Raw genomic sequence first — 16,088 nt, forward strand, 5'->3', positions numbered from 1 at the left:
ACCCACATCTATCCCACTGGAGCCAGCCGTATTGATCGTGTTTATGTCTCGACTGATTTGACTCCCGCCCTTTGTGCCGTCCAAGTCATACCCGTGGCCTTTAGTGACCACTGTGCGTATTCGTGTTCCTTGCGTATCGCGGGTCCTGCCCCGGTTCCTCGTGGCACATCTTGGAAGATGAATACCCTTCATCTGTCCCTGCCCGAACTTCGTGCTCTTGTCACGAAAACGTGGCAGGATTGTCTCGTGGACACTTCCCGGTACCCTACCACGGTGGTTTGGTGGCTTCGCTGTGCGAAGCCCCGGCTGCGACGTGTTATCCGGCAATACAGTCGCGACGTCGCCCACTGGAAACGTAGCACGTTGGCCTTCTATCAGCAGTGTCTCACTGACGCCCTGACTCTTCCTGCTGACCGGTATGATCAGCTCCGCATGCGCCTCAACAAAATTAAGGCGCAAATCCTTCGCTTCTCTCGGGAGAAAGCCGACGGTATGGTGGTGCGGTGTCGTTCTGCATCTCTGATTGAAGGCGAGGTGCCATCCCTTTATCACCTAGCCTCTGAACGAACTCGTGCCAAGAAGAACACCATTTTGCGCCTTAAGACAGACGATGGTGCGCGTATCACAGACAACCGCGACGTCCTCCAACACCTGACGGACCATTTCACGCACCTCTTCCAGGATGTTGAGGTCGACGTTGCCGCCCAACGTGCACTTGTCAGTGGGGTGCCAACTTCTTTGGATCGTCATGACCGCGGCTCCTTAACCGAGCCCCTGACACTCGCTGACCTCACATCTGTCCTCCGTGCCTGTCCGGGACGCAAGTCACCTGGCCCCGACGGTCTCCCTTATGAGTTCTACCAACAATTTTGGGACCTGCTCGGCGACCGTTTCTGCACAATGTGCGAGGAGATTTTTGCTGGATGCGACTTACCCGCCGACTTTTTATCTGGACGTATTGCCCTTATTCCAAAGGTGACTGGTCACTGCCGAGCTCAAGACCTGCGTCCTATCACTGTCCTTAACACTGACTATAAGTTGGTGGCACGATGCGTGGCCTCTCGTCTCAAACAGGCGATGACTAAGGTACTTTGCCCCACTCAATCCTGTGGCGTTTCGCGTCGGAACATCTTCACCGCCGCTTCCCTGTACCGCGATGTTGTCTTCCTCACCGCTGACACTCGCACCCCGGCTGCCATTCTCTCCTTGGACTTTGCCGGTGCCTTTGACAGGGTCTCGCACCCTTACCTGCTGGGCGTTATGTCGCGGATGGGTTTTGGGGAGCGCTTCATACGCATCATCCGGAACTTCTTGGATGGGGCGAATTCCACTATCGTGGTGAACGGTTGCCGGTCGCGCCCCATTCCCATCAAACGGTCAGTTCGACAGGGGTGTCCCTTGTCGATGTATTTGTTTGCCTTAGCGCTGGACCCCATGCTGCGTGACATTGGCCGGTTGGTCGACGGTGTCGTTCTCCCAGGCGTCACCTTCCGCTGTGCGGCCTACGCCGATGACGTTGGTGTGTTCGTTGCTAACGCAAGGGACATCGATTCCGTTCGCCGCATTCTCGATGTTTATGAACGGGCCTCCGGTGCTCAGTTAAATCCCAACAAGACTGTGTTACTTCCGCTAGGGCCACGATCTTTGACCGTCGAACGCCCCTGGTACCGAGTTGTAGGGGAACAGCGTATCTTGGGTCTTGAAGTGACTGCCTGTCCGCAGCGTATGTTAACCCTCACGTGGCGGCGGCTTCTCACACGCATCAGGGGCCTTTGCGTGAGCCACGCTGATCGACGGCTCGACCTCCATCAACGCATCCAGCTTATTAATGGTTATCTCCTCTCACGAGCATCGTATGTCGCCCAACTCCTTACGCTGCCGAAGCAGATCGGCCGAGCCATCTCCCAAGCAGTATATTGGCTCTTGTGGCGGCATGCGCTGTTCAAGGTTGATGCGCTGACCTGTACGTTGCCGAAGGTCGATGGCGGCCTCGGCCTCATTGACTTTTCCCGGAAATGTGCGGCCCTTCTGATACACCGTGTCGCCGCTTTGCGCGAAGCCGACCCCGGTGGGACTACAGCGGTCCTCTTCGACCGTTATCGTCCACACTCGGCGCGTGCACCAATCTGTTTGACGCATATTCCGTTCCGGCTGACGACGGTCAGAGACTATTACTTCCACCGCAGTTATGTCCTCACAGTGGCCACTGACAAGGCACGCACGTCGAAGCGCCTTTACCAGGCACTCCGAGGCCAGCCCAAGCCACATAAATTAGAGGACAGACGACCGTCGGTCATCTGGCGCCAAGTTTGGGCTAATATTAACAACTCAGCCCTTCCCACGGCAGTTTCGGCGCTATGGTACCGTGTCGTCAACAATTTAATCCCCACTAACCATCGCCTGGCGGCCATCCGCCTACGGCCCTCGGCTGCTTGCGGCCGCTGTGGTGACGTTGACACCAGGGAGCATCGCCTCCTCTGCCCCCACGTCACAGAAGTGTGGACCCTTGCACGTGTACTCATAGCGCTGATCGGTGGGACGACGCCAGCAAATGTGTGCACCGACTGGTTCCTTACACCTGATCTTCAAACACAACCCCGACCAAGGCGTAACGCAATGGTGTGGCTCTTGGGCCACACCATTTTCACGATCTACGACCTTTCCCTCGCCGATGCTGTCTCTTACATGGACTACCTGTGGAGCCAGCATCGCGTGGCGGAATCTGCTCACAACTATACGACCACTTTTGCCCGGTATTTGAAAGTTGCAATGATCCATGGATATCAAACGGTGTTCCAGGTTGCCTAGGGCGCCTTGTCCAGGCATTGCCTGGGCTTGCCCCTGGTTCTTTGCACCAATCTTTGACTTGACTCACCCCAGATTCGCAATTGGAACAATTATTGCAAAAACTTTATTGGAAAAATAGGAATCACGCAATCAATCTTAGAAGCTTATTCCTTAGTTAATTCTCTGGGCGATGGGATTATCTCGCCAGTTTCATTTTCACTTGTGTGTGCTGCCGTCCCTGTTTTTAATTTCCTTTCATTTCTATCTTTCTTTCTTTCTTCCTTTTTGGTTCTCCACTCACTATTTCTTCACACCTGCAGAGCGAGGTGTCTTTCTGAGTCAAGTGTCGTCGCCCACTGCGGCATAGCAGAGTGTGCCCCTCGCTTTTAATTTCGTTCCTGGCAACAAGTCTTGCTACTCAATGCACCCTGTGCGTGCTGCGTCGACACTCTAGGATGGCGGCAATTTTGGAGAGGACAAGGAAGGGCTGTAGGGGAGGAAGGAGGCCCAAAAAAAAAAAAAAAAAAAAAAAAAAAAAAAAAAAAAAAAAAAAAAAAAAAAAAAAAAAAAAAAGTGTAGTATCTGTTCTTATCAGCTTAATATCTGATACGTCCTGCATCGCAGGACCAGAATATTAAACTCATTTTTGGCTCATGACGGAGTGCTAGGGGCTTGCTCCACCTCTGTCGCGGGTTGGCCCGGCATTGCAGTACCGCCGGGATCGGCCCACCTAAAATTAATTAAAACACAGCCTGAAATGGGTTAATATTCTGCAGTGATCAGATATTCCGCTGGTAGCAAAACTTGTTGTAGTTGTCGATTTGCCCAGTAGTTAGCTGCTTACACACCTCGATTTCTTGTAATTAATTTAACATTATCTTACGAAGTTTATTTATTTTTTTTTTTTTTTTATTTTTTTTTTTTTTTTTTTTTTTTTTTGCGGTTAGCCGGAACGCTCTTGCAGCCGCATTACACTAGGCTGGTAATTTATATGGGCACAGAAGAGTGCCTTCGGATGCCTCGTTGGCGTCACATATGGTCCGGCCACAGATAATTTTAATTACATTTTTTGGAGTTATATCCTTAGCTCCTCGCGAACGTCGTCGTCGCCGCCGCACGCACGCAGAATACGTGTGTACACACGTATGCAGTAGGCGGTGGACGATGTAAGCACTCGGCTAGGTGTAGCTCGCGCCGGCCTCGCGCCGGTGTAGCTCGCGCCGGCCTGGCGCTGCTGTGGGGCGGCCTCACGGCTTCTCCACTGCCCTGGCAGCCGGCGGCGTTCAAATGGGAGTCGCAGTTTACTGTTCGCCATGGAGGGTAGTACTGGGCTGTTGACGAGTGCTCTCGCGAATTCTCCTTCCTTCCGGCACTTGCTTTTGCGATGTTTTCGACGGTCGCCTGTTGCCATATCGGCCCGTACCACCGTGTGTCACTCCCACATGTGGAGCGCACACGCTGCAAGCATTTAGGCCCTTCGACTTGCGGTTTTTCCTTATCGCTTCTCGGCCTTTTGGCTAAGATCAAAGTGTAGTATCTGTTCTTATCAGCTTAATATCTGATACGTCCTGCATCGCAGGACCAGAATATTAAACTCATTTTTGGCTCATGACGGAGTGCTAGGGGCTTGCTCCACCTCTGTCGCGGGTTGGCCCGGCATTGCAGTACCGCCGGGATCGGCCCACCTAAAATTAATTAAAACACAGCCTGAAATGGGTTAATATTCTGCAGTGATCAGATATTCCGCTGGTAGCAAAACTTGTTGTAGTTGTCGATTTGCCCAGTAGTTAGCTGCTTACACACCTCGATTTCTTGTAATTAATTTAACATTATCTTACGAAGTTTATTTATTTTTTTTTTTTTTTTATTTTTTTTTTTTTTTTTTTTTTTTTTGCGGTTAGCCGGAACGCTCTTGCAGCCGCATTACACTAGGCTGGTAATTTATATGGGCACAGAAGAGTGCCTTCGGATGCCTCGTTGGCGTCACATATGGTCCGGCCACAGATAATTTTAATTACATTTTTTGGAGTTATATCCTTAGCTCCTCGCGAACGTCGTCGTCGCCGCCGCACGCACGCAGAATACGTGTGTACACACGTATGCAGTAGGCGGTGGACGATGTAAGCACTCGGCTAGGTGTAGCTCGCGCCGGCCTCGCGCCGGTGTAGCTCGCGCCGGCCTGGCGCTGCTGTGGGGCGGCCTCACGGCTTCTCCACTGCCCTGGCAGCCGGCGGCGTTCAAATGGGAGTCGCAGTTTACTGTTCGCCATGGAGGGTAGTACTGGGCTGTTGACGAGTGCTCTCGCGAATTCTCCTTCCTTCCGGCACTTGCTTTTGCGATGTTTTCGACGGTCGCCTGTTGCCATATCGGCCCGTACCACCGTGTGTCACTCCCACATGTGGAGCGCACACGCTGCAAGCATTTAGGCCCTTCGACTTGCGGTTTTTCCTTATCGCTTCTCGGCCTTTTGGCTAAGATCAAAGTGTAGTATCTGTTCTTATCAGCTTAATATCTGATACGTCCTGCATCGCAGGACCAGAATATTAAACTCATTTTTGGCTCATGACGGAGTGCTAGGGGCTTGCTCCACCTCTGTCGCGGGTTGGCCCGGCATTGCAGTACCGCCGGGATCGGCCCACCTAAAATTAATTAAAACACAGCCTGAAATGGGTTAATATTCTGCAGTGATCAGATATTCCGCTGGTAGCAAAACTTGTTGTAGTTGTCGATTTGCCCAGTAGTTAGCTGCTTACACACCTCGATTTCTTGTAATTAATTTAACATTATCTTACGAAGTTTATTTATTTTTTTTTTTTTTTTATTTTTTTTTTTTTTTTTTTTTTTTTTGCGGTTAGCCGGAACGCTCTTGCAGCCGCATTACACTAGGCTGGTAATTTATATGGGCACAGAAGAGTGCCTTCGGATGCCTCGTTGGCGTCACATATGGTCCGGCCACAGATAATTTTAATTACATTTTTTGGAGTTATATCCTTAGCTCCTCGCGAACGTCGTCGTCGCCGCCGCACGCACGCAGAATACGTGTGTACACACGTATGCAGTAGGCGGTGGACGATGTAAGCACTCGGCTAGGTGTAGCTCGCGCCGGCCTCGCGCCGGTGTAGCTCGCGCCGGCCTGGCGCTGCTGTGGGGCGGCCTCACGGCTTCTCCACTGCCCTGGCAGCCGGCGGCGTTCAAATGGGAGTCGCAGTTTACTGTTCGCCATGGAGGGTAGTACTGGGCTGTTGACGAGTGCTCTCGCGAATTCTCCTTCCTTCCGGCACTTGCTTTTGCGATGTTTTCGACGGTCGCCTGTTGCCATATCGGCCCGTACCACCGTGTGTCACTCCCACATGTGGAGCGCACACGCTGCAAGCATTTAGGCCCTTCGACTTGCGGTTTTTCCTTATCGCTTCTCGGCCTTTTGGCTAAGATCAAAGTGTAGTATCTGTTCTTATCAGCTTAATATGGGCTGATATGGGCTGATTTCTGCACCGGGAAGCGGTCGCTTTTATTCTCCTGTTTCAGGTCCGCGACCTGAACAATGGAGCTTGTGGTGACGCTGCCGGCGGAGGTCTTCCGCTGCCGGATCTGCTTCGTCACCAAGGCTGCCGGGAGACCTACTTTTGGCGAGTACAAGGACCACTCGGCCCTTCTCCGCCACTATAGGAGGCTGCACGACCCGGAAACGGTTCCCGTTTTCGAGTGTCAGTTTTGCGGCCGACGCGACCCGCGGCTGAAGACGCTGCGGTTACACCAGCGGCTCTGCAATGCAGATTCCGCAACCCCCGGCGCTGCCAGTCGGGGGAGAGTGAGTATGGGACACGATGCCGTGTCTGGCTCTCTGGGGCACCCAGAGAGGTCAGCCGGCGGGAGGTCACAGGCGAGGGCCCCCGAAGCTAGTAGGACAGGCCCTTCGTCCTTAGTTAGTGCTGGGCGCAAGCCACAGGCGAAAGCGGCTCGGGAAGCTAGTACCATAGGCCGCCTAGCCTTAGATAATAGAGAGGGGCTATGGCCACAGCCCAGTCCGGTCCCCGAAGCTAGTAGGACAGACCGGCTGGACTTAGGATTAACTTACGCGGCGGTCCTGACCCGCAGCAGCGTGGTGGGCTCACAGGCTGCCTTGCCCTCACCCTGTGTGAGTGTGCAGGCGTCTGCGACGCCCAGGACGGCGGTGGTTGCCACCCCCGCGTCGTGTGTACTTTGTGTGCGCACGCCGAGGAGGTCTGGCATCCCCCTGCCGACACGCTCCGCGACGTCAACCGCGTCGCCACGAGTGCCGAGCGCAAGTTCGGGAGGTGAAGGCAGCCCGCTGCCGACGCCTGCCGCCGAACGCGTCGCTCCGGCCAGAGGCGCTGTGTCCGGCGTGGGCCGCGGCTCGCCGCGGCCCGCGCCGGCCATTGCACCCAGTGGCGTACGCTGGCCACGTCGTGCGGCTGCCTCAGGCGCCTCCCGCCCGCCATCTGTCGGGAGCGTGGGTACCGGCCTGGGACTGCCGCCCGCATTCGCTACGCCGCCAACAGGTGGCTCTGCGGTGCGGGTGGGCAGTGGCAGGCAGGCTGCCTCGCTCGCCGCGACCGTTGGTGTTGTCATTCACGGCGCAGCCGCGCCGCCGGTTGACGCACCAAAGGCCGCGCGCCCGGCTGATGCACCGGATGGTGTGGTGCTTGTGCGGTCGCAGACGTACACGCGCCGCGTTTCCTCTGCCCTGCCGGCGGTTACGTCGAGTGACGCCCGTCACTCCGTCTCCGTTCAGGCAGGGAGTGCTACTAAACAAGCAGCCTCTGTTTCAGATAACGAGTGGCACGTAGTCACCCCAAGGAGGGACAGACGCCGTGCTGCAGGACGCAGACCACCGCCCCCGGACCGACGGCGCATCATACCGCCCAGTCCGCGTAACAGCGGTCCGGCGCGAGCCAACGCGCCTGGGCGGCCGGCGCGAGCTACACCTCGTGTATCTCGCGCCGGCGGCAGGGCGCGGGCGACCGCTGGGCCATCTGTTGGCGGCGCGGCGAACAACAGCCGCGGTGCGCTGGGCCCGAGCGCCAGGCCGGCGCGAGCTACACCTCGAGACGCCCGGCCGGCGCGGGCTACACCGGCCACGCCTACGACCACTGCGCCATCTGGTAGCGATCGTCGGGCACCCAGTCCGCGTAGCAGCGGCCCGGGGCGAGCCGGCGCGTCCGGTCAGCCGGCGCGAGCTACACCCCGTGTTTCTCGCGCCGGCGGCCGGCCGCTGGCGACCGCCGGGCCATCTGTTGGCGGCGCGGCGAACACCAGCCGCGGGGCGCCCGACCCGAGCGCCAGGCCGGCGCAAGCTACACCGGCCCCTGCTGCTACCGCTGCGCCACCTGTCATCAGCGCGGCGATCGAAAGCAGCACTGAGCGGCCCACGCCAGATGGCAGCACGGCACCACCACCGACGCAGACGACGGAGCGGCGCGACGTGAACGGAGGGACTGCAGCTGCGTCTCCGAGAACTGGCAGCAAGAAGAGGAGACGCCGACGCCGTAACACCCGGCCCAGTCCCAACCTCCCGCCGCAAGGCTCCCGTCCTACACCAGACCTGACAGGCCCCCCTGTACCCTCCGAACAGGGCGCAACTGAGGCAGCTCCGCCCCCCCCTCCCCCGGCCGACGCTCGGCTAACGGAGAGGCAGCGGCGCTGGCTGGCGGCCCTGGAGAGCGTCCACAACCAACCGTGGGACGCATTCGTCGCGGCCGTCGAGGATTTCATCGCCGAGATCGCCGAGACGAAGCCACAACGCCAGGCAGCCGGAGGTCGACAGGATGGGCCACCAGCAGCAGCGCACCGCGGCCAGGGCCGCGCCGACGCTGCTGCCAATCCCCCTCCCCCTGCCCCTACACGCGGCCGCGGTGGGCGGCGCGGTGGACGTGGCGCACGGCGCGCGGCGGCCGCCGAGCGTCGGTACGACGCGAATGCAGCGTCTGAGATTCAGAAGCTGTACCGCGCGGACCGGCGCAAGGCGATGCAGCGCGTCCTTGGCGAGACGTCACCGTACTGCCAAATCGATGGCAGCGTGCTCACGGAGCACTTTAAAAAGATCTATGGTAAATCTGACTTCTCTCTTTCAGATGCACCAGCTGCTGTCCCGGACTTTGCCGCCACCACGCCTCCTGGTGTCAGCGAGGAGGTCCTGCTGCCGATCACACCTTCAGAGGTGCAACAGCGGCTCCAGAAGGCGAGCAATACTGCTCCTGGGGCAGACGGAGTCACCTACTCGGACTTGCGACGTGAGGATCCTGGCTGCCACGTGCTAGCTAAGATCTTCTCGCGCTGCTGGAAAGAGCGGAAGACTCCGGTGCAGTGGAAAATATCCACTACCGTCCTCATCCACAAGAAAGGGGACGTCTCGGACGTGACAAACTGGCGGCCTTTAGCATTGAGCTCTACCATCTCTAAGCTCTTTGCTGCAATCGTTGCGGACCGCACTTCTCTCTGGGCGGAGCGGTTGAACCTGCTCTCCCCAGAACAGAAGGGCTTCCGCACGTTTGAAGGCTGCTACGAGCACAACTTCATTGTGCAGACGGCAATTGACGATGCAAGGCGCAGGGGAGGCCAAGCATGCTTTGCTTGGCTTGATCTGGCGAATGCTTTCGGCTCAGTGCCTCACGCTCACCTCCTTGGAGTACTGAGCAGGATGGGACTACCAGAGCAATTGCACCGTCTAATTGCCGACATGTACGATGGTTGCTCCACCCGCGTCCGTACATCTGACGGACTAACGGAGGAGATAGAGATCCAGGCGGGGGTCAAGCAGGGCTGTCCACTGTCGCCCATCGTCTTCAATCTCGCGCTCGAGCCGGTACTTCGCGCCGCAACCTCACTCAGAAATGAGTGTGGTATTCCGCTTAGCGGCGTCAGTGTGAGTGCACTGGCGTATGCGGACGATATCGTGCTTCTGGCGCGGGATTCAGAGGCGATGCAGACGCTCCTCAATGTTGTGGGTGAGGCGGCGACGTGGGCCGGGCTTACCTTCAAGCCGTCGAAGTGTGCCACGCTTCACATCCGCCGTCGGCAGACACTAGGCTCGGTATTCGCCCTGCAAGGGGGAGAACCAGCCGTGCTCGGTGCGGGTGACGCCTACCTCCATCTTGGCGTTCCCACCGGGTACAAAGTCACGCAGACGCCAACGGATGCGATCGCGGCAATTCGACGCGACTTGCAGCACCTGGACGCTTCCCTGCTGGCTCCCTGGCAGAAGATTGACGCTGTGCGTGTCTTTCTCCTCCCTAGGCTTGACTTTGTCATGCGGGGCGGAGCGGTACGCAAGGGGCCGCTATCTGCACTCGACAAGGCAGTGAAAGCGGCTGTCAAATCATGGCTGTTCCTCCCACAGCGTGCGTCCACCGAACAGCTGTACCTCGCGCTGGGAGAGGGAGGATGCGGCCTGACGCCGCTCGCGGACGCTGCGGACATCTCCACCATCGTCCACGGCTTCCGCATGCTGCACTGCGACGACGCCACCGTCCGCGACATCGCCTGGGCCACTCTAACTACGGCCGCGCGCCGCCGACTGGGGAGGGAGCCGAGTCGTTCCGACTTGGCCACCTACCTTAGCGGCAGCACTGAGGGTGACCTCGCACGCGACGGAGGTGACATCCAGTCACTGTGGACGCGCGTCAGGAACGCCACAAGGCGCCTAGCGCCGCGTGGCGTCACCTGGCGCTGGAGTGAGCTGCTTTCTGAGTTGCAGGTGGAGGTCGGCGGCCGACCCGCCATCGCTGACGACGCGGAACACGGCGGCATCGGAGGGGTGACGCAGCCGGCCACGGAGGGGGCGGCGCCTGGGACTACACGACACCTCGAAGATGGCGGCGATGGACCGCAGCACGATGATGACAGCGTGGGACGCACCGCCAACACTGGCGTCGAGCATGTCCGGGTGGGAGGGGGCGCCAAACGTCTTCTCTCGCGGACGCTCCGCGAGTGTCTGAGGCAGCGCCTGCGCCACATCCTACTCAGGAAACCGGACCAGGGGAAGGTGTTCGAGTGCACCAGGGAATCCACAGCGTCCAACCACTTCATAGCGGGAGGCAAATACACCCGCTTCGCAGACTGGCGCTTTATCCATCGCGCCAGGCTCGGAGTCGTGCCTCTGAACGGTTGTCGCCGCTTTGATGGGCGGGCCAACAACAACAAAGCCTGCCGACGCTGTGGCCACAACAACGAGACGCTCCCGCACGTAATTAACGCGTGCATGGTGCACTCAGCAGCCCTGCAGTATCGCCACAACGCGGTCCTCAACCGCCTCGCGACAGCAGTCGCAGGGCGGCCAAGAAGAGGAAACACTGCTGTTCCTGACATCAGGATCAACCAAGCCGTCATAGGGGACAGCAGTGGGCTGCGTCCGGACCTCGTAATAACTGACGAGGCCGCGAAGACTGTAACCATCGTCGATGTGACAATCCCCTTCGAGAACAGGCGGATTGCGCTCGACAACGCTCGGCAACTGAAGAGGATAAAGTACGCCGACGTTGCGCGCGGATTAGCCGCTCGCGGCTATTCCGTCACTGTCGACGCCCTGGTTGTCGGCAGTCTGGGGGCGTGGGACCGCCAGAACGATGCAGTGCTTCGGCACCTAGGCATCGCTAGCCGCTACTGCCAACTGATGCGGCGGCTGATGGTGTCTGACACCATCAAGTGGTCCCGCGACATTTACGTGGAACACATTACTGGCCACCGCCAGTATGTGTCCCCCTAGACTGTGGCATGCTCTGACGTCAGGCTGCGAGACCTTCGAGACTGCAGTCGTCGGAGAACTTCGAGGTCGGTGCCTTCGTGACGTCGGCGTCGAGATTCTCCTCCACGACGCGGGACCGCGGCGCTACACCATCTTCGCGCCGCACTGCAGCAGTGCCGAGTCAGTAGCGGTGCGTGCGGTGCTGCCTGGTGCCCCTCCCTCCGTGGTGTCCGCCGAATATGGCCCCCACCTCGGCTGGCGCGGTGCTGGGCGGCGCCGAACGTGTGCCTACTGCCCGGCAGTCTCCAGCCAGCGTGGGAAGCAACGCCCTCCTGCCACGACACCCCGGTGACGTCTGCCGCAAGGCGGACAGAGGGGAGAAGTCCGGCTGTGTGTGACCCGCCTGCGTGCGTGGCACACCAGCCGCTGGCAGCCGTGCATGTGCAGTGTGCTGTCAGGGCATGGAGAAGAATGCAATAAATAAAATAGACCCTAAAACTAGGTCCAAACTTTCCCCGGTGTGAATTATCTAAGGCCGCGCCTATCGCGGAATTAATCTTAAGGTAATATACTTAAGCATCCGCGCCTAACGCGGTCTTCCAATATTTAAGTAGTGGGCTTAACCCACGAATTAGAATAAGATTCAACTATTTAAGTGCGGTTAGAACCGTTTACTATATATTTTAACTTAAAAATTTTCATTAAATTTGTAATACTCGATTTATATAGAGTCATGAATATTATTTCTTAAATTTATACTTCTTAAAACTGTAACTAAGAATTATCTCGGAAAATAAAAATCTGTTCTTATCAGCTTAATATCTGATACGTCCTGCATCGCAGGACCAGAATATTAAACTCATTTTTGGCTCATGACGGAGTGCTAGGGGCTTGCTCCACCTCTGTCGCGGGTTGGCCCGGCATTGCAGTACCGCCGGGATCGGCCCACCTAAAATTAATTAAAACACAGCCTGAAATGGGTTAATATTCTGCAGTGATCAGATATTCCGCTGGTAGCAAAACTTGTTGTAGTTGTCGATTTGCCCAGTAGTTAGCTGCTTACACACCTCGATTTCTTGTAATTAATTTAACATTATCTTACGAAGTTTATTTATTTTTTTTTTTTTTTTATTTTTTTTTTTTTTTTTTTTTTTTTTTGCGGTTAGCCGGAACGCTCTTGCAGCCGCATTACACTAGGCTGGTAATTTATATGGGCACAGAAGAGTGCCTTCGGATGCCTCGTTGGCGTCACATATGGTCCGGCCACAGATAATTTTAATTACATTTTTTGGAGTTATATCCTTAGCTCCTCGCGAACGTCGTCGTCGCCGCCGCACGCACGCAGAATACGTGTGTACACACGTATGCAGTAGGCGGTGGACGATGTAAGCACTCGGCTAGGTGTAGCTCGCGCCGGCCTCGCGCCGGTGTAGCTCGCGCCGGCCTGGCGCTGCTGTGGGGCGGCCTCACGGCTTCTCCACTGCCCTGGCAGCCGGCGGCGTTCAAATGGGAGTCGCAGTTTACTGTTCGCCATGGAGGGTAGTACTGGGCTGTTGACGAGTGCTCTCGCGAATTCTCCTTCCTTCCGGCACTTGCTTTTGCGATGTTTTCGACGGTCGCCTGTTGCCATATCGGCCCGTACCACCGTGTGTCACTCCCACATGTGGAGCGCACACGCTGCAAGCATTTAGGCCCTTCGACTTGCGGTTTTTCCTTATCGCTTCTCGGCCTTTTGGCTAAGATCAAAGTGTAGTATCTGTTCTTATCAGCTTAATATCTGATACGTCCTGCATCGCAGGACCAGAATATTAAACTCATTTTTGGCTCATGACGGAGTGCTAGGGGCTTGCTCCACCTCTGTCGCGGGTTGGCCCGGCATTGCAGTACCGCCGGGATCGGCCCACCTAAAATTAATTAAAACACAGCCTGAAATGGGTTAATATTCTGCAGTGATCAGATATTCCGCTGGTAGCAAAACTTGTTGTAGTTGTCGATTTGCCCAGTAGTTAGCTGCTTACACACCTCGATTTCTTGTAATTAATTTAACATTATCTTACGAAGTTTATTTATTTTTTTTTTTTTTTTATTTTTTTTTTTTTTTTTTTTTTTTTTTGCGGTTAGCCGGAACGCTCTTGCAGCCGCATTACACTAGGCTGGTAATTTATATGGGCACAGAAGAGTGCCTTCGGATGCCTCGTTGGCGTCACATATGGTCCGGCCACAGATAATTTTAATTACATTTTTTGGAGTTATATCCTTAGCTCCTCGCGAACGTCGTCGTCGCCGCCGCACGCACGCAGAATACGTGTGTACACACGTATGCAGTAGGCGGTGGACGATGTAAGCACTCGGCTAGGTGTAGCTCGCGCCGGCCTCGCGCCGGTGTAGCTCGCGCCGGCCTGGCGCTGCTGTGGGGCGGCCTCACGGCTTCTCCACTGCCCTGGCAGCCGGCGGCGTTCAAATGGGAGTCGCAGTTTACTGTTCGCCATGGAGGGTAGTACTGGGCTGTTGACGAGTGCTCTCGCGAATTCTCCTTCCTTCCGGCACTTGCTTTTGCGATGTTTTCGACGGTCGCCTGTTGCCATATCGGCCCGTACCACCGTGTGTCACTCCCACATGTGGAGCGCACACGCTGCAAGCATTTAGGCCCTTCGACTTGCGGTTTTTCCTTATCGCTTCTCGGCCTTTTGGCTAAGATCAAAGTGTAGTATCTGTTCTTATCAGCTTAATATGGGCTGATATGGGCTGATTTCTGCACCGGGAAGCGGTCGCTTTTATTCTCCTGTTTCAGGTCCGCGACCTGAACAATGGAGCTTGTGGTGACGCTGCCGGCGGAGGTCTTCCGCTGCCGGATCTGCTTCGTCACCAAGGCTGCCGGGAGACCTACTTTTGGCGAGTACAAGGACCACTCGGCCCTTCTCCGCCACTATAGGAGGCTGCACGACCCGGAAACGGTTCCCGTTTTCGAGTGTCAGTTTTGCGGCCGACGCGACCCGCGGCTGAAGACGCTGCGGTTACACCAGCGGCTCTGCAATGCAGATTCCGCAACCCCCGGCGCTGCCAGTCGGGGGAGAGTGAGTATGGGACACGATGCCGTGTCTGGCTCTCTGGGGCACCCAGAGAGGTCAGCCGGCGGGAGGTCACAGGCGAGGGCCCCCGAAGCTAGTAGGACAGGCCCTTCGTCCTTAGTTAGTGCTGGGCGCAAGCCACAGGCGAAAGCGGCTCGGGAAGCTAGTACCATAGGCCGCCTAGCCTTAGATAATAGAGAGGGGCTATGGCCACAGCCCAGTCCGGTCCCCGAAGCTAGTAGGACAGACCGGCTGGACTTAGGATTAACTTACGCGGCGGTCCTGACCCGCAGCAGCGTGGTGGGCTCACAGGCTGCCTTGCCCTCACCCTGTGTGAGTGTGCAGGCGTCTGCGACGCCCAGGACGGCGGTGGTTGCCACCCCCGCGTCGTGTGTACTTTGTGTGCGCACGCCGAGGAGGTCTGGCATCCCCCTGCCGACACGCTCCGCGACGTCAACCGCGTCGCCACGAGTGCCGAGCGCAAGTTCGGGAGGTGAAGGCAGCCCGCTGCCGACGCCTGCCGCCGAACGCGTCGCTCCGGCCAGAGGCGCTGTGTCCGGCATGGGCCGCGGCTCGCCGCGGCCCGCGCCGGCCATTGCACCCAGTGGCGTACGCTGGCCACGTCGTGCGGCTGCCTCAGGCGCCTCCCGCCCGCCATCTGTCGGGAGCGTGGGTACCGGCCTGGGACTGCCGCCCGCATTCGCTACGCCGCCAACAGGTGGCTCTGCGGTGCGGGTGGGCGGTGGCAGGCAGGCTGCCTCGCTCGCCGCGACCGTTGGTGTTGTCATTCACGGCGCAGCCGCGCCGCCGGTTGACGCACCAAAGGCCGCGCGCCCGGCGGATGCACCGGATGGTGTGGTGCTTGTGCGGTCGCAGACGTACACGCGCCGCGTTTCCTCTGCCCTGCCGGCGGTTACGTCGAGTGACGCCCGTCACTCCGTCTCCGCTCAGGCAGGGAGTGCTAATAACCAAAAAGCTCCTGTTACAGATCATGAGTGGCACGTAGTCACCCCACGGAGGGACAGACGCCGTGCTGCAGGACGCAGACCACCGCCCCCGGACCGACGGCGCATCATACCGCCCAGTCCGCGTAGCAGCGGCCCGGCGAGAGCCAACGCGCCTGGGCGGCCGGCGCGAGCTACACCTCGTGTATCTCGCGCCGGCGGCAGGGCGCGGGCGACCGCTGGGCCATCTGTTGGCGGCGCGGCGAACAACAGCCGCGGTGCGCCGGGCCCGAGCGCCAGGCCGGCGCGAGCTACACCTCGAGACGCCCGGCTGGCGCGGGCTACGCCGGCCACCCCTACGACCACTGCGCCATCTGGTAGCGATCGTCGGGCACCCAGTCCGCGTAGCAGCGGCCCGGGGCGAGCCGGCGCGTCCGGTCAGCCGGCGCGAGCTACACCCCGTGTTTCTCGCGCCGGCGGCGGGCCGCTGGCGACCGCCGGGCCATCTGTTGGCGGCGCGGCGAACACCAGCCGCGGTGCGCCCGACCCGAGCGCCAGGCCGGCGCAAGCTACACCGGCCCCTGCTGC

The 16,088-nt window shown here is 58.0% G+C and overlaps 1 protein-coding gene, 4 non-coding genes and 3 pseudogenes across 5 annotated transcripts; all 8 read left to right on the plus strand.

The window, feature by feature from the left end:
* Window positions 1-3,347: 3,347 nt before the first annotated feature.
* LOC126421240 (U2 spliceosomal RNA) lies at window positions 3,348-3,522 on the plus strand (annotated as a pseudogene).
* Window positions 3,523-4,284: 762 nt separating this feature from the next.
* Window positions 4,285-4,477, plus strand: LOC126420775 (U2 spliceosomal RNA). Its single transcript, XR_007576094.1, has one exon. It is a non-coding gene; the product is annotated as a U2 spliceosomal RNA (small nuclear RNA).
* Window positions 4,478-5,238: 761 nt separating this feature from the next.
* On the plus strand, window positions 5,239-5,431 carry LOC126420786 (U2 spliceosomal RNA). Its single transcript, XR_007576095.1, has one exon. It is a non-coding gene; the product is annotated as a U2 spliceosomal RNA (small nuclear RNA).
* A 761-nt stretch (window positions 5,432-6,192) lies between these two features.
* On the plus strand, window positions 6,193-6,304 carry LOC126423832 (U2 spliceosomal RNA; annotated as a pseudogene).
* A 2,469-nt stretch (window positions 6,305-8,773) lies between these two features.
* LOC126478362 (uncharacterized) lies at window positions 8,774-11,509 on the plus strand. Its single transcript, XM_050103699.1, has one exon. The coding sequence runs from the start codon at window positions 8,774-8,776 to the stop codon at window positions 11,507-11,509; it is 2,736 nt and encodes a 911-aa protein (XP_049959656.1).
* Window positions 11,510-12,243: 734 nt separating this feature from the next.
* On the plus strand, window positions 12,244-12,442 carry LOC126423456 (U2 spliceosomal RNA). Its single transcript, XR_007576150.1, has one exon. It is a non-coding gene; the product is annotated as a U2 spliceosomal RNA (small nuclear RNA).
* Window positions 12,443-13,204: 762 nt separating this feature from the next.
* Window positions 13,205-13,397, plus strand: LOC126420797 (U2 spliceosomal RNA). Its single transcript, XR_007576096.1, has one exon. It is a non-coding gene; the product is annotated as a U2 spliceosomal RNA (small nuclear RNA).
* A 762-nt stretch (window positions 13,398-14,159) lies between these two features.
* LOC126423854 (U2 spliceosomal RNA) lies at window positions 14,160-14,271 on the plus strand (annotated as a pseudogene).
* Window positions 14,272-16,088: the final 1,817 nt, after the last annotated feature.

Source organism: Schistocerca serialis, chromosome 1 (assembly GCF_023864345.2).
Source record: "Schistocerca serialis cubense isolate TAMUIC-IGC-003099 chromosome 1, iqSchSeri2.2, whole genome shotgun sequence".
NCBI classification, from domain to species: Eukaryota; Metazoa; Arthropoda; class Insecta; order Orthoptera; family Acrididae; genus Schistocerca; species Schistocerca serialis.